This window comes from Nanorana parkeri, unplaced genomic scaffold, assembly GCF_000935625.1.
Source record: "Nanorana parkeri isolate BGI_ZX_2015 unplaced genomic scaffold, ASM93562v1 scaffold2931, whole genome shotgun sequence".
NCBI classification, from domain to species: Eukaryota; Metazoa; Chordata; class Amphibia; order Anura; family Dicroglossidae; genus Nanorana; species Nanorana parkeri.
The window spans coordinates 67,070-84,948 of NW_017309199.1; the positions used below are offsets into that span (position 1 = coordinate 67,070).

Sequence of the window (17,879 nt, forward strand, 5' to 3'; positions counted from 1 at the left end):
GGAAAGGACAATGAATGTAAACATATAGCATATCCACAGCCATCCTATAAAGATACATATGCATAAGAGGAGGGTGAGGGTGGGTTAGATTAGGTCAAGTGAAGGGGACAAAAAGGATAAGTTCACTTTGTTTTAAAGTGCATTTATCCTTTAATTCAGTTCCTAAAAATCATCTTTCATTTCAATGTCATATTTATTTAAGCATAAAGCAAAGAAGCTCAATTACCAAGAACACTAAGGGGTCTATTCACGAAGCTGCCGAAGGATCTGGCCGTAGCTTCGGACGCTCCCTGGCGCCCCGGGAGTCTCCTGCTCCCGGCCGCCAAGGAGAGAAACAATGTTGTGTCCTTTTTTCTTTATTCTGACACGATCGATGTCAGAATATATAAAATAAAAAATACATGACTACAATCATGTGTGCAATAATAATAATAATAATAAACCTTTCAAAAAATTACAAGCAGAGAAAATACAGCATACATGTATTAAGATTGGAATATTTTACATCATTCTTCCTGCCATGATGGATTTTCTTGTGTTCAGCTCAGGTTTAAAAAGTAGAATATACAATTTTGGAAAAAATATACAGACTAATATTCCAGCACTGGAGGTCAGTATGGCGAATATCTCCACAGCTACTGTGTACTTTCCTCTGGTGCTCAGATAGGCCGGGATCATGGCAATCCAGACACTGCAGAATACCAGCATGCTGAAGGTGATGTACTTGGCCTCATTAAAACTGTCTGGTAATGTCCTAACCATGAAAGCCAGAACAAAACTCACAGCTGCCAGAAGCCCCATATATCCCAACAAACAGTAGAACCCGATAACTGACCCTTCATTACACTGAATGATGATCTTCCCAGCAGAAGAGTGCATGTCATACTCTTGAAATGGTGGAGAGATGGACATCCAGAAAACACCAATCATAACCTGAATTAATGAGCAGAACAACAGGACTGTATTGGGAAGTTTGATTCCCACCCATTTCCTACAGGAGCTTTCAGGTCTGGTGGCTTTAAAAGCAATGAAAACCATGATGGTTTTGGCTAGGATAGAAGACAGGGAGACTGTGAAGACAATTCCAAAGAAGACTTGTTGCAGCATACAAGTTACATTCACCGGATGTCCAAGGAACAGGAACACAGAAAGGAAACTCAGCATGAGAGAGAAGAGCAGAATGAAGCTGAGGTTCCTGTTATTGGCTCTGACTATAGGAGTGCTCCGAAACCAAAAAAATATTCCAAGTATACAGAGAGATGCAGTGGAACATACGACTGAAGATGCAGAAAAAAATACAACCACAATATCCTTCTCATATGACAAATACTCATAACATTTGGCAACACAAATATTTCTAGCCTCATTAGGCCATTGATCTTCAGGACACATCTGGCAGTTTTCACTATTTGTAGAAGAAAAATATACTGAAACATGTACATAATGTACAATGAATGCTGACACCCAACCTTCTTGTGACCAAAGTTTATTGAAGCTTAGACACCCAGATCTGGTTTACTAGTGTTGGAATGTGTCAGTTAACTTGACAATACCTCTATTACTCAGTGGCGGACCTAATGAGCAAAGGGCCCTTGTGCAAGATTTCATCTTGGTCCCCCCTCCCAAGAGGGAAGGGGGTGTGTGGGAGCAGATCACACCAATAAATCAGGGCTTAGTAACGCACTGGACTCATGGCTTACCTGAGACCCAGCAGAGCCCATCTGGGAGTGACCCTGCAGAGCACACCATAGCTCCTGCACAACTCATCTGAGACTCTCAATGGTGGGCTCTGCAGGGTCTCAGGTGGGTTGGTCATTGGGGTCCCTTTCCCTGGACCTCCTCCCAACTCCTCTTACCTGCTGCTGGGGCCTGGCCTCTTCCACCCCTCACATGGGTACCGGCCGTACTCCACTGATGGCGTGTTCTATCAAAGTTTGTGACTACATTACAATGTGTGACTGGTGACGTGGTCACACATTTTAACGTTATCCCGCCCAGTTTTTCACTGGTGGAATGTGTGACTGCCAATTGGTGAAGCATTCCAACGCTTTCTCAGCTGTCCCAGGGCAGATCGGCATCGCAGATGGTATGTGCAGAAGAACCGATCTGCCCCGGTACAGCTGATCAGTCCTGAAATGTTACTTCTATCCGACTTTGTGAGTGCGATCTCACAGTCCACCTCACTCACAGTTGGATAGAAGTGACATTTCAGGACCGATCAGCTGTACCAGGACAGATCGGTTCTCCTGCACATACGATTTGCAATGCCGGTTTGCCCTGGAATAGCCGACAAAGCATTGGAATGCTTCACCTTTTGGTGGTCACACATTCCACCACCAAAAAACTGGGCGGGATTACATTAAAATGTGTGACCACATGACTGGTCAGACATTCTAATGTAGTCACAAACTTTGATAAAACAGGGGCCCTGTCTGTAATCATTTAATCAGAGAAATAGATTATAATAGGCAACACAGTGTAATGTTGCCTATTATAATCCCTTCTTCGAATTAAATGAAATAACAACACACAGTGTGCAGTTACACTTGTACCACCCCCCAGATCCTCATTCGGACTCACCTGTCAAGCTTCATGGCCAGCAAACACACACTTCTCCTCTCCCACCGCCTGTTAGTAGGGATGCAGTGGGGACGGGAGAGGAGCAGTGAGTCACAGGACCCGCCCCTTGCTGAGAAGCCCATCGGTAGCGCGGGGCCCCAGGACTCTGCACTGCCCCATATTCTGCTGAGGGTGCCCAGGACCAGACCTTTACTGACATCTTGTTTTCTGACATGCTCGTGTCAGAATAAAGGAAAAAAAAGACACAGCGGGGTCTATCTTCTTGGGAGCCGGGAGCGGGGGGGCTCCCAGAGCGCCCGGGGTTTTTTTTAAATTTTTTTAATTTTTATTTTTTTACAGCAGCAGAGCCGCCGGACAATAGGAAACTATTGGGCGGAGCTAGCTGTCACTGCTAGCTCCGCACAATCGTTTTCTATTAACTTTTTTCTACTTTTTTCACTCTTTTTCTGTTCTGCTCGGTGCCTCTGAGGGACCGAGCAGAACAGCCGAGCCAAATGCCGCTCGGCGGCATTCGGCTATTCTCTCACTGCTGTTCGGGATCTTTCAGAATAGCCCGAACAGCAGTGTGAAGCCTGCCGGAGGTTCGGCTCAGCCGATCCAGATGTTGGATCGGCTGAGTCGAACTCCTTCTGCACTTCGGGTCAGCCGAACATGCTGAGCATGTTCGGCTGATCCGAATCCACACGAAGCAGGCCGATGTACGGCTGATTTCAGCCGATATACGGCTGAAATCAGCCGTACCAGCCTGAAGTGAATAGCCGAACAGTGTTCGGCTCACTTCACTTCTGTTCGGTCATTCACTCGGCTGCCCTCGGCAGCTTTGTGAATAGACCCCAATGCTTCGCATTTTAAATCGGAACTAGAGCTCCCCCTGATGGCTGGATACATGACTACATGGTATAAATCAGGTTTCAAGACCCTGTCACATTTCTGAGCAAATAAAAATGCCAGTTCAGTGCAAGAGAGGATGTAGGATACTTACCTCTCTAGTGCCCAATGACTCCAACCTTCTCACTATTCAAGCACTGCAGCCTCCTTCACTTTCGGGAATGCTGAATGCCTGAGTCTCTCACCACATACAATGATTTCTTCCTCCAATCCCTATGATCTACAGAAATCAACAGTGATGTAGCTGGTGGATAAATGTACCAGCATGCAGTGGAGGACACATGCATCTGTCACTTCTGAAAGTTTCTAATGCCTAGGAGACTGATGGAGGCTGCAGTGCTAGAACAAAGGGTAGATATGAGTCATGGACCAGCAGAGATGTGAGAATACTAACCCTTCTCTTGAAGGAAAATGGCATATTTCTAAATTTAGAGACTGGCTGAGGTCTCTTTGACCCCTTCCTGCCTTACACAAATATGTTGAAGCCTTATGCTTGCTGCCACATATATGTGTTGCTGTTTAGGAGTGTGCTCAATCACACATCCGGAGTACTGTGACCATGATGTCACTGACTGCTCCCACTCAATAACAATCAGAAGCTGGTAGTACAAGCTCCAGATCATGTGATCACTGTGACAGCCAATCACATTTATCACATAATTGGGAAGCGTATGCAACACTTAAGGTTCAGGTTTGTTTTGCCATTAGCTTTAAATGGTTGAGGATGTAGGAAGTACCTGGATTGTCCTGCATTGCTTTCATGGGTTTAATTTTCCTAGTGAATGTGTTTTAAAACAAAGGGACTGAACCACCTGTGAGTGTTTGGTAAATGTCGCATTTATTGCTTTATAAATATGCCCTTTTTTGTGATGTTAGCATAATCGGTAAATAAGCATTTTAACTGCATTAAGTTATTTGTTAATAACTTCTCCATGCGTTGTACCATAAATAGTATTTTGGTGTCAATATAACAGGGAAGCTGCAGAATAAAATGAGCAATTGATATCTATAGCAGCACATTGCACAGGTCACACTGGAAAAAGAGCTCTTCTTGTTTATTTAAAAAATATAAACTGAAATACATTCACTTTAAGTTTTAAAGGAACATAAAGATTACCAGAATGGGTTGATATTTCTCCCTCTGAACATGGAACACAGTCATAACAACATACGTGATACCCTTCCCTTACAGCTTTTCTAAACCCTGGATGACATTCTGCAGAACATCGACCTCTTGGGGCCTAAGATAACAAAGAATACAAATCATTACAAATACCATTTAGTAAACTAGAAAAACTAGAAAATTAAAAAGGAAAAAAGTCATAAAATTAATATCATTCAATGTCGGTAAATGTACATTTTAAAGGCAATGCCAGGCCCCCAAAAAACAATAAAACATGTAATGAACTATCAACAGTCAAAACAAAGTCAGTTTTTATCTTTCTTTGAGATTTTGGGGGAATTACAGCTTTGAGTCTAATTCTAAGCTGGCCAGTTTTCTCCCTTATTTCTTTCAGGAGAGCAACATGGAACACAAAGGTCCTAATTCACATGGGCAAAAAAATCACATGCAATGAAAATTTTAAAAACTTGTAATTGGAGCTGATTTTGAAAAGGAGAATAGAATTACTTTTAAATCATCAGATGAGAGGGACGTGGATGCCTTTACTAAAAATGTAAAATCTTGGTTTAGGTAACATAGCAATTTAGTAATTAAACTGCTAAGATGTAAATGGGACATTGTTTGGAACAAAAAACAAAGCAGGTATGGTACTACAGGGACTTAGAGAAAGAACTCCTCTATCTGAAAAATGAATGGTGGGAGTGATAGAGGGTACTATCATGATGTGGGAGGAACATTGCACCTTGCTTTAAAAGACTATATCATTCCAACCGTCTATAATAATCTGATAATTAAAAAAACAAAACAGCCCCCATGATCACTCCATCATATCAGGGGTAGGTTTGGTTTTGCATGGGAAATGTCAACCTGTAATAAAGAAATTAAGATCATACCTACAAAAATCTAAGCAAAACCCGGAGAGATTACATCATGTGGAGATTGAAGGTAAGTATATTCTGGAGTAAGATCGTGTAGATCTGTATAAGCCCATTCCACATGGGGTAGGATTGGAATCTTGCAGGAATCTATTGGAGTGGTTATACAAGAATATGGATGGGCCTACTAACTTCATTTACACTATGGGGGTGATTTACTAACCTAAACACATGCACGTACCAGGTGCGTGTGCATTTTTACACAGCAAAACGTGTTTATCAACCAAACACGAGCAACGTGTCACATTTTCACGCCGTTATGGCGCGTTTGTATGTATTTAGGTACGTGCGTGTCATGTAGCATGCGCCATAGGCAACACGCCGCTCTAATAGCGGCATGCAAGTCTCTAAAAGCATATTTCCACTAATGCCATATATGGAAAAATCATGCACATGATGCATATATATTGCTGCTTCACAGTTTAGACAAAAATGGTTAGCTCATGCATTTACATTCCTGCATTCATCAACTCAAGCAACACAATTGCAGCGCAATCACCTTGCAATTCATGCAGGGCTTTGCACAACACACCTGCTGGGTGTGTACACACTACAAAGGTGTCTAGATTCCACCCATAGATCATGCTGGGAGGGAACACACTACAGAGGTGTATACTTGTTCGTGGCGTGTTTATAAGGTTAGTAAATCAACCCCTATGATTCAGTTTATACTGATGAATAGGGATGAGCTCAGGTTCGTTCTGAACCTGACCTCCTCTGGACCTGGAAGGAGCTACTCCCACCTAATCATCTGCTGACAGAAAATTCCCTAACTGCTGCTTGACCTAAGTAAAGGGGCGCCCTGCAATGATGTAATTCACTTTATATGGCTATGTGCCTATATTTTTTAGATGACAATTACCTAATATGGCTATGTGGTTAAATGACATCAGCACAAGCATCCCGCCCATTTGTTTACATGTAGATGCAGAGCAGGAAATGCTTGGCCTGCAGCTGATAGGGTGGAAGTGCCCATAGCAGATTCTTGCTCAAAGGAGCTCAAATTTGGACCAGATGTGGTCCAAATCGGAGTTCATCTGCACATTCACCTGGTTATATGATCCAATATTTTAGATGAGGAAATGATAAAAGAAGATAATAAAGTGGTGACTAACACATTTAGGAAGTTGACAGCAGGTAATTCCCTCTTCCACTCATCCAGATTAGAAATACTGTATGGCCTCAGGCAATGAGAAAAGTCCTGTGGAAGTCCAATTTGCTACATGTCACAATAAGTCCCCATAAAAAGTATTCACCCATTCAATGTGAGTGCTTGGAGGGGCAATTTTGACCTAATATTGATTTAAAAAGCGATTTTTAGATTTAGAGATGCTCTACCCTGCACCTATATGCATCAGGGGTTACAATCGAGGGTCTTTATGTCATGGTGGTTGGAAAGTATTCCTCACTGGTAATTGATGGTAGTTCTCAGACCTCTTTGATATTTGAGACTGTTTTTGAATTTGTGTCTACTTATGGATATTATTCTGTCACACATAGGGGGAAAAGGTGGTAAGCTTTGTTTCAGTATCTGTGTTTACCCTTGCCCTTCTTCCTTCTCCACTTTCCCTGTATTTACACTTGATGTGATCAATAATCTCAATGGACTGTCTTAGTAAAATGGCAGTGAGAGCTTGTCACCCTAAATAGGAGACACATGTTTGTCATGTACATACAGAATATAAGGGAGGAATATGGAGATACACAGTAGCATTCTGATGACATGTATTAAAGATGACATGCATCAATACAACATCAACCAGCCACATCAGGTGCACTTTCCCATGTGTCTTTGGTTGGACTATTTGCCAAGTGTTGATGGACATGTTTTAATTGTGAGTAAAGTAGGAGGTATAAAGTTAGTAATGTGATTACCACATTGTGTACATTACCAGCCCCCAAGGATACTCAGATAGGTATATGAACTGATGGACTATTGAATGCTATGGATGTATGGATATTGCTTGTTTGGGCACAGGTGAACTTTAAGTAATAAATTAAGGAAAAACCTATACATAGTATTTGAGGTTGAATAAAGACACAAGGTCCATCAAGTTCAACCTTTCTGTGTCTGTGTGTGTTGTGTGTGCATGTGTGTATATAAGTCTCTGTGTGGTCTTAATTTTTAAGAGTATCTGTACCCCTGTATGTTATGGTCTCTGAGGAAGGAATCTAATTGATTTGTGCATGATTCAATACTCTCTGCTGATACCACTGCTTGTGGCAACAAGTTCCAAAATGTACCCATTCTCACTGAAAAGAAGCCCCTACACCCTTTGTGGTTAAATCTTTTCTCCACTAATTTAGGTGGTGGCCTCTAGTCTTTGTTATGAAGTTTACAGTAAAAAGTTTATTTGTACATCAAAATCATGTCCCCTCTTAATCTCACTTCCAGCATGAACGCATTTACATTTAGCCTTAGTTAGTTTTGTTGCCCTTCTCTGGACTCTCTCTAGCTCAAGGACATGGATTGGTGACCAAAACTGAACTGCATACTCTAGATGAGGCCTAATCAACGATCTATAAAATGTCAAAATTATAGCTTTGTCTCTACAGTACATTCTCTTTTTAATACAAGACAGTACTCTGTTCGCTTTGATTGCCGCAGCCTGGCAATGTAAGCTATTGTTCAATCTACGGTCTACTATCACCACCAAATTTTTTTCCATTTCTGACTTCCCTAGTGGAGTTCCCATTCATGTGTATTCCGCTTGCCTATTTTAATCCCAAGGTATTACATTTTTGCCATATAGTTGCCCTCTCCCCTATTTTATCCAGTTCTTCCTGTAATGTTATAATGTCTAAGTCCGTGTCTATGATCCTCCCGATTTTAGTATAATCTGCAATCACAGAATCATGGCTAATAAAACCCTCCCCAATATAATTAATAAACAGGGTAAACAGCATTGGGCCTAGCACAGAACCCCAGGCACGGCACTCTTTACCTTAGACCAATGTGAAGCAAAACTATTTATCAATACTCTCTGGACACGTTCCTGTAGCCAGTTCTCTATCCATGTACACACCCTTTCATCTATGCCTATAGATCTCAGCTTGTGTACTAAGCGTTTATGTGGTACCGTGTCAAAGCTTTTGCAAAATCCCGGTACACCACATCCTCTGGCCTTCCTCTATTACGATCTATCAGCTCTTCATAGAATTTTAGTAGGTTGATCTGACAAGAAAGGTCCTTCATAAATCCGTGCTACATATCATTTATAATACCATTGTCATGAACAAAGTCCACTAAATAGTCATTTATCCTTCCTTCAAACAGTTTGCATACTATTTATGTTAGACTGACTGATCTGTAGTTACCCGGTTGTCATCTTAAACATTTTTTTAATTGTGTCACTAATGTAGCTTTTAGCCAATCACTTGGTACCCTTCCAGTCATTATGGAGTCCTTGAAAATGAGGAATATTGGTCTCCCTATAACCTGACTGAGCTCGTTAAGTACCCTGGGGTGAAGGTTATCTTGTCCTAATGAATTAATTGCATTAAGTTTGTCTAGTCTTTGTTGAACCCCAGCTACAAAGAGCCACTGCAGTATCCTACGCACTGAGCTACTCACATTCTTATCTCCATTAAACCCATCTTTTCTTAATTGTATACTGAGGAGAACAATGAATTTAATTCCTCAGCTTTCTTCCTTTCATTTGTGATTAATCTTCCATTCTCATCTTTTATTTGGCCAACCTGCTCTTTTTTTACCTGTTTATATATTGGAAGAATTTTTGGGGGTTCTTCTTACAGACTGTGGCAATATGCTTTTTGTAATCTATTTTAGCTGGCTGGATTTCATGTTTACATCTTTTATTACATTCCTTGTAGCTCTGGAATGCCAATGCAGTCCCCTCCATCTTATATATAGTGTAGCTCTTTATTTTTTTTTTACCTCAACACGTTCTTGGTAACAACCCACACAACGTTTGTAGGTCATGAAGTCAGAAGAATATCAGAACTCCTGATCTACATATTTTTTCCATTTCAATAACGAATAAAGCATTAAATATGTTGGATAAACATGACAGACTGTGGCCTGCAGATTTGAAAAGAAGCAAGGGTCACCAATGACAGGTTATATATTCTCATAGTATTGGCTTCCTTTAGTTTCTGTCACCTGATCACGTTTCCATGATATCAACTGTGGTATGAGAGTAAGTTGCTGATTTTCAGGAAGAGATCCATCAAAGTAGCCCACACGTCTCCAATATGTGACATTTTTGCTTTTAACTTGTGTTATCCAATTTACAATTTGCAGCGGGCTGGGAAGATCTCCTTTTTCTTTAAAATATATTTCCTTGTTATACGGATCCATGTAGTGTAATGAGGACAGAAGGTGGGACACCTTAACAATACAAAACCAATAAATGAATCAAGAATACTATACATGTAGTACTGATGGATATAGAACATGTAACTGCAATCATTGCTGAATACTTTCTAATTAATTAGTGGCAAAGTAATACGTTCACTTGATAGTTTGCCAAATCCTTTGCAAATTTTTCAACTATCCATTGCCATGCCAGAGACCTCAAAATAAATGGCACTTCTGGATACTGAGAAGCATGGGACTTATTTTCTTTTTTCATGATGTAGTGCTCAGTGTCTCAGCAGCCAATCAGCAAGCCTCGGGTCTGTAATTCTGGGGGATGGGGGGATCCCTACCCTGCATAAGAACCACCCTACAAGGTTACAAAGTAGTATTCTTGGGGCTTCCCTAGAATGTATTGAAATCCATAAAATTTATGGATACTGGGGGACCTGTACCAGTTCCGAAAAATACAAACGCATTAGAAGACTTTGTTAAGGTCTGCTGATGAAGTCTGTTGACAAAACACGCCATTAATTGTTGATTGGTAAAGGATAATAGCCTCATGGATTTGAGGTAGAAGTAGTGACATTTTCTGTACATATATTTTATTTTAAGAAGGTGAAGCTGTATATTATGGTCTTTTATGTTTTAGCATTTAAACAAAAGGAAAGGAGCCACATGAGGTGGATTTCTTCCATAAGTAAGTTTATGAGGGTTAGGAGAACACTTTGCACAAACAATTTTCTCTCAATGGGCACAGGGACAGTGTACCTTTAATAAAGTTGAATATACTCACCCTATTCAAAAGGCTGGTTAACCTCACCTCAACGTCCCTTTCTTTTATTTGTGAAGAGAGATATATGTCATGCAAAGCTTGAGCCAATATATTGACTGCAATAAACACTCTATAAGGAGTTTTATCATCAGGAAAATATAAATCATTTTTTAAACTTTCCAAAGTGCAGTTATGAAGAGGACGGTGAAGTGTGATTGGAATCATCAAGTTCTTCCATGGATGTCTTGAAAAGCAGCGGTATTCAGTTATGATAATATCATCCTGTATTGGGTCATCCGGGCGGCTTGAGGGGGTAATACTATCAAAATATTCCTCCATTTTCACTATAGAGGGATCGAGACTTGAAAACACCAAACTGCAGTTACTGATAATAAAAAATTCTGTGTCCATTGACCAAGAATCAGGAATGATAAATGTTTTATCCATGTGATAAGGAACACTATGGAACAAAAACTTGTAATATGTTCTGCTAATTGAGCCGCAAATAATAAGAACTTCAGTAGTTGATGTCCAAAGATCAGGAGGAATTTTATCATAATGCTCAACAGATACCATGATCCTAAATTCAATACAAATTCCATGATTAGTTAACTGTTTGCTGAGTTGTTGGATCTCCCTCTCTCCATATTCATCATCAGATGTAATGATCCCAACCCAGTTCCACTTCAACCTTTTCAGTAACTTCACTATGGCCACATATTGCATCTCATTATCTGGAACTGTCCGGAAAAGGTTTGGAAACATCTTTCTGTCACTTAGTAAAGTATCTCTAGCTCCATAACTAATCTAGAAAGAAAGAACAAATAGTTGTTAAATTAAAGTGTATGTCAAACTTTTTTCTTGTTTTGGATTTATGTGGGGAAAGGTTAGAACTTCTGTTGTGTTTTACTGCTCTCTGGGGTTCTGTTACAGAGATGCATCCTCACTTCCTGTCCTTATAACAACAGTTTCAGCAGACAGGAAGTAAAGGCAAATCAGCAGCAGGGACACAACCAGAAATAAAAATCTGAAAGGGGTTCTAGCTTCTCCCTACTCTTCTAAAAACAATTCAAGTGTTGGATAGAGTGAGAAAGTGTTGGAACCTTTGTCAGGTTTCTTTTAGAAGTTGAAGTTAAACTTTGATTAGATTTCCTTTCACTTCTTCACTTCTTGCTGTATCTCTAGGACAGAAAGTCAAAGGAAACATCTCCAACAGCACACGGAGAGCAGAAAATAAACTGACACAGAGCTTTAAATTATTGACTGGTCACTTTTATGTGCCAGCAAACAAATAAATTCCAGACTGTTCTGATAGGTAAACCTTCAACACTTTCAGTTAGCCTGTGAATCTTGCCCAGCCCCTTCTTGACTTCTGCATTACTATTGGCCAGCGAGTTAGACCATCATAGTGATTATCCACTAATAATGTTTTTTTTTTCGGGGGGCTAGTGGTAAGCTCTGTACCATAATAGTTACAGCTATGCCCATCAAAACATCCCAATCTTTGGCTTTGGAGGTTGCTGCAATGAGATACAAAATTACTAACAGAGTCACCAACATTTCTTTTCATTACCTCCTTCCTGTTGTCTTATAAATGGATGTGCTCCTATTGTAAGCGCGATTTTAACATTTAACTGACTATGACAATCGATTTGTATATACTTCAACCACTTGAAACAGACAAGGTTTTTGAAGCAATAAGTGAAATCACTCACTTGTATTGTCTTTAATAATGCCATAACTGCAAAGAAACAAACGAATACTTAACCCTCCTGCTGAAGAGCTGTAAGCTTTGATGTGACAATCTCGAAACATTTCCTGCTCTCAGAAAAATGCAACATTCAAAAGATACTTAGCAATGCTTGGAATGTCAGACTATCGTACCTGAGTGTAACCATATAGATGTAAAAGCTGTGCCATTTGGAGAGTTGTATCTGATCCGAGGTCTCCGATGAAACCAGCCACTGTACCCCGTACCATACAGGAATAATTTGGAACTGTCTTGGAATGTCCAGACAAGATTTGCAGAACATCTTTTGTAGCTTTATTCACATTTCCACAAGAATCATACACATGATATCCCAGAGTCACATTGGGCAGAATATCTGGACTGCTGTTTATCTCATCAATAGCAAAGATAAAAGCCAGGAGATGTCTGTATTCTCTCTGGTAAACTCTGAAAAAAGAAACTCAAAATGTGTTTTACCATGCATTATGGGTTTTCTAAAGAGAGAGCACAGCAGGAGCTGCCTGTCATTAGGCTCCTTCTGTCTGATTGAAACCACAGATTGAGCAGCATGAAAGAGAAAGGACCAAAAAGTGGAGGAGTCACTCTTCTGACTTATTCTCCTGTCTTTGTCAATTTCAGCTTTAATTATTAAAAACAACAGGCTTTTTTCAAAAGGGGTAAGGAGAAATGGGAAAATGTGAGAAAAGGAATCAAGAGATTCAACATTCTGTCTAAAAATGTGACTAAAATAAAAATGTTCAATATTTAAATTTGAACAAAGGGAAACATTGTGCTCACTATTACCAACAAGATTTGCAGAACATCTTTTGTAGCTTTATTCACATTTCCACAAGAATCATACACATGATATCCCAGAGTCACATTGGGCAGAATATCTGGACTGCTGTTTATCTCATCAATAGCAAAGATAAAAGCCAGGAGATGTCTGTATTCTCTCTGGTAAACTCTGAAAAAAGAAACTCAAAATGTGTTTTACCATGCATTATGGGTTTTCTAAAGAGAGAGCACAGCAGGAGCTGCCTGTCATTAGGCTCCTTCTGTCTGATTGAAACCACAGATTGAGCAGCATGAAAGAGAAAGGACCAAAAAGTGGAGGAGTCACTCTTCTGACTTATTCTCCTGTCTTTGTCAATTTCAGCTTTAATTATTAAAAACAACAGGCTTTTTTCAAAAGGGGTAAGGAGAAATGGGAAAATGTGAGAAAAGGAATCAAGAGATTCAACATTCTGTCTAAAAATGTGACTAAAATAAAAATGTTCAATATTTAAATTTGAACAAAGGGAAACATTGTGCTCACTATTACCAAAAACACAGTGAGGGGGATTTATGAATACTGGAGCAGACAAGATCTGTCCATGTCAGCCAATCAGCTTCTCTCTTTAATTTTCAAATCTTAACTGAACAAATTGGAGAGAGAAGCTGATTGGTTGCCATGGGTAACTGCTCCAGATTATGTCTGCTCCAGTTTTGATAAATGTAAAGGAATGTTTTACATAAAATGTGTTAACGTTGTCCATTGTAAGCACCCCTGTCAGTGTTAAATGGTTTGTCTCAGCTCTCTATCTCTCCAATTATCTTTTGATGGACAGCTTGGCCTGCTAAAGAACGTTGAAAAGTACCAAACCTACTGTCCAGATCACAAGGTAACAATATAGGAAAAAAAGCCTAAAAAAAGAAAACAAATGCAGCAACCAAATCTGAGGAATGGTAAGCTGCAATATATAACATTTTGCTTTAGGTTTTAGATATGCTTTAACTTCCACTTGTGTTCTTTGGTAAAATCTTATATCAAGTTAAACAGATGACGTGAGTACTGTGAATCCTCTCTAATGCCACAATAAGCATTATATGTGGTCTCAGATCTTATGTACAGTTCTGTACTTGATATATTGACTTACGCTGAACACATGAGATCATAGAATTGACTTCCATCATAGTGCCACCATGTTACCCAAGAGTGAACAGCAAATATTCCTCCTATGATGACGTCTCCTTCTTGGGAATATTTGTACTCAAATGTAAAATTCATCGTTCTGAGATCACATCGGTGAGCAGAGTTCTGAGTGTCACATTCGCAGGGTGTCACACACAAAGCCAACATAAACAAGTGTTTCAGCATAGTGAAAGGAATGTGCCAATATCTCTGATAGGTTTGAATGAAGTCTATCTCTTCTTCCAGACACCTCATACCTGACACATGCAGAGGGTTCTGACTCGGGTAATAGATGTGACAGAGAACACAAGATGCTCGTATTTATTACTGATAGACTGGATATTAATGTCAGAGAATGTTACTTTTAGAGAAGTGAAAAGGTAAAATAAAACAAATAGAATCTACGAGGACTTCATCCCAAGATAAACTGCAACTACCTTCATATAATTCCAGCACTATTATTATATAAACTCTAAACTTACAAGCTTTTCTCTATCAGTACATTACTAATATTATTACTGTATATGGCACCCACTTATTCAGCAGCCCTGTAGACAATGAGGACTTACAGAAACCATAACTACAAAATTTTAACCCCTTAGTTACACAGCTTAATTTGTGTTTGTTTAACCATAATTTCCATTTTGCTTATTCATTGCACCACCACATATTATATGCCATTTTTTAAAGGACGATATGGGGTTTAAGCTGATGTAACATATGCATATATCAATTCTTATTTTTTCTAAAAAAAAATTCACAGTTTTGGCAATAATAATGTGTACATAACAGAAAGTAATTCATAAAAAGTTCTTATATTTGCCCTGATTTATAGGGAATGTCATATGTCTGGAATTTCAGTTTATTCTGGGAGTTATAGGTCGCAATACAGTAAAAAAATTTTTTAGTATGGAACAATTTTAGAATGTGGTTTGTCTCCTATCTTTAATAGCTTCATCGGCACTATATTTTCTTATATTTTTTTTATTAACCTCTTGCCGTCCGCCCGTTGTAAAAAAACGGACGGACGGCAGGTTAAACTTGTTTTTTTAAAACTTATTTTGACTTTTTTTCATACATTTTTAAAAACTTTATTTTTACATTTTATTTTTTTTAAACCAGGGGCACTAAGGGGTTATTTTTTATTTATATGGGCTTTGATATTTAGTATCTCTAAGTAGAATAGTACTATTCGGAGATACTTTGTATTAGTTTGGAAATGCAGACCGGCTAGCTGTTTACAAAACACTGCTGCCGGCTGTGTGACTGTCACAGATTTGCAATCACAGCGATCAGCTCTGGCTGCGATCACAGAACTGTGACCCCCTAATCTGCTGTTGGGGGTCTGCTTCGGACCCCGAGGGGCCCATCAACAGCAGTAACTCAAGGAGCTGCTGGTTCCTTCATGGTTGTGGTACAAATTTGCAGAGACTCTCAGTTTTTAGTAAGGTAAAACTTCAAAATTTACAGTACTGTGCAAAAGTTTTAGGCAGATGTGAAAAAATTATGTAAAGTAAGAATGCTTTCAGAAATAAATGTGTTAATAGTTTATTTTGATCAATTAACAAAATAAAAAGTAAAGAAGAGAAGCAAACTCCAAATCAAATCCATATGTTGTGTGACCACCCTTTGCCTTCAATACAGCATGAATATACATGAATATACTTGATTCTCTTGCATGTACCAATTATGCCATAATAACAAAAAATACTTTTAGTGGGAACAAATTTTATCTGAAAAGAAAGGGAGTAGCTATGGGTGCCAAGTTGGCACTGAGGAAGAAACCATCTTTAGTAAAAAGTGGGAGGGCCTGATGCTATGGAAAATATTTACTAATTATGTATTATTGATTTGAAAAGGGCACCTGTCCACACTAAAGGGCTTTTGGAAAATAATTGATAATAATAATTATGTAATTAGCGTCACTAAAAAACATAACACAAGAGAGATACAATTTCTGGATTTAAACATCAGAAATGTCTATATCCTCTTGAACAGGTGTCACCACCCAAAATGGATAAGGACTATAGCAAGAATAAGAAGGAATTGTACTATAGATATGGATTACAAAAATCAGGCAACTGTGTTGTGAAAAAATGATTGCTCTTTATTCTCAAGAAGGAATTCAACATCAGAACAACAAAAACCAAGGATCTTTATGCAAAGACCAATCTCTAGTGATCATAGATTATATTTTTATTTAAAGAGGTCATTATAAGTAATAAAAAAATATGCTCTATTTTCAAGCAAACCTGTTTTTGTATTCAGGTCAGGTCGGAACAGAATTATGTAACATTTTGGGGAAAATATACAGCCAAGAAGTCCAGCACTTGAGACCATTATAGCAAAAATCTCCACAGCCACCATGTATTTCCTTCTGGTGCTCAGATAGGCTGGGATCATGGCAATCCAGACACTGCAGAACACCAGCATGCTGAAGGTGATGTACTTGGCCTCATTAAAACTGTCCGCTAATGTCCTGGCTAAAAAAGCTATAATGAAGCTCACAGCTGCCAGAAGCACCATATATCCCAGGACAGAGTAGAAGCCAATAACTGAACCCTCATTACAATGAATGATGATCTTTCCCTGATAAGAGTGAGTGTCTTGATCCTGGAAGGGAGGAGATATAGACAACCATGTGACACATATTATAACTTGCACCATTGACAACACAGACATGATGGAATTCGGCAATGTGATTCCCATCCATTTCCTCCAGGAACTCCCAGGTTTGGTGGCTTTAAAAGCAATACACACCATGATACTTTTGGCAAGTAGAGAAGAGATGGCAACTGAGAAGATGACACCAAAAGAGATTACACGCATCATGCAGGTTACATCTACTGGATGGCCAAGGAACAAGAAGACACAGAGGAAGCTCAGCATGATGGAGACCAGGAGAACATAGCTCAGGTTCAGTTTGTTAACTTTTTAACAATGGGTGTGTCCTGGTAATGTATAAACATCCCCAATATTACACCAGTCAGAAGACAACAGAGGATGGAAACAGCTGAAAATACTGCAACAATTGTATCATCAGTGTAGGAGAGAAGCTCCACCAATTTTGGAACACACTGATCCTTCTTCTCATTTGGCCATTCTTCATCAGAACATTTCATGCAGTTTTCACTGTCTGCAGGAAGAAAAATACCAACACAATGAGCATCTGTGTCAAAGAGTCTGAGAACAAGGTCTTGTGTTGCCTCATAGTTAGTAATTGGATTTCCATCAGTAGATTGTTAAAGAGTAAAAGAAAAGTTATATTACCATATTATATAATATATAAATGTTATTATTAAAATGTATTACAAAAATATATTCAGTATATAGATGATGTAGCCCTCCTAGTTCTTATTTTCGAATTACAGAATTAATTGTATCTATGTTGTGGAAAAATCTGAGCAGGATGGACACAGGATCTGAAAGCATTTCTGGAAGATGAGAATATATATTTCTATACTTTCAGGGTCTTTAAAGGGATAAAACATAGAGATGTATTGCAGAGATGTACTATATATGTTTTTTTTTTTTTTTTTCCCCTCCCAGCCCACATTGGAAATGTTGGCAGCAAAAA

General features: G+C 39.1%; 1 protein-coding gene across 1 annotated transcript in view; it reads right to left on the reverse strand.

Moving 5' to 3' along the window:
- Nucleotides 1-501: 501 nt before the first annotated feature.
- The window catches only part of LOC108802539 (vomeronasal type-2 receptor 26-like), a 17,960-nt gene continuing 582 nt past the window's right edge, over nucleotides 502-17,879 (reverse strand). Inside the window, exons 2-6 of the mRNA XM_018574402.1 lie at nucleotides 12,597-12,795; nucleotides 11,193-11,426; nucleotides 8,607-8,731; nucleotides 4,659-4,709; nucleotides 502-1,405 (exon numbers count right to left, since the gene is read on the reverse strand). Coding sequence (XP_018429904.1) covers nucleotides 502-1,405; nucleotides 4,659-4,709; nucleotides 8,607-8,731; nucleotides 11,193-11,426; nucleotides 12,597-12,795 — 1,513 coding nt within the window. The remainder of the gene's footprint in view (nucleotides 1,406-4,658; nucleotides 4,710-8,606; nucleotides 8,732-11,192; nucleotides 11,427-12,596; nucleotides 12,796-17,879) is intronic.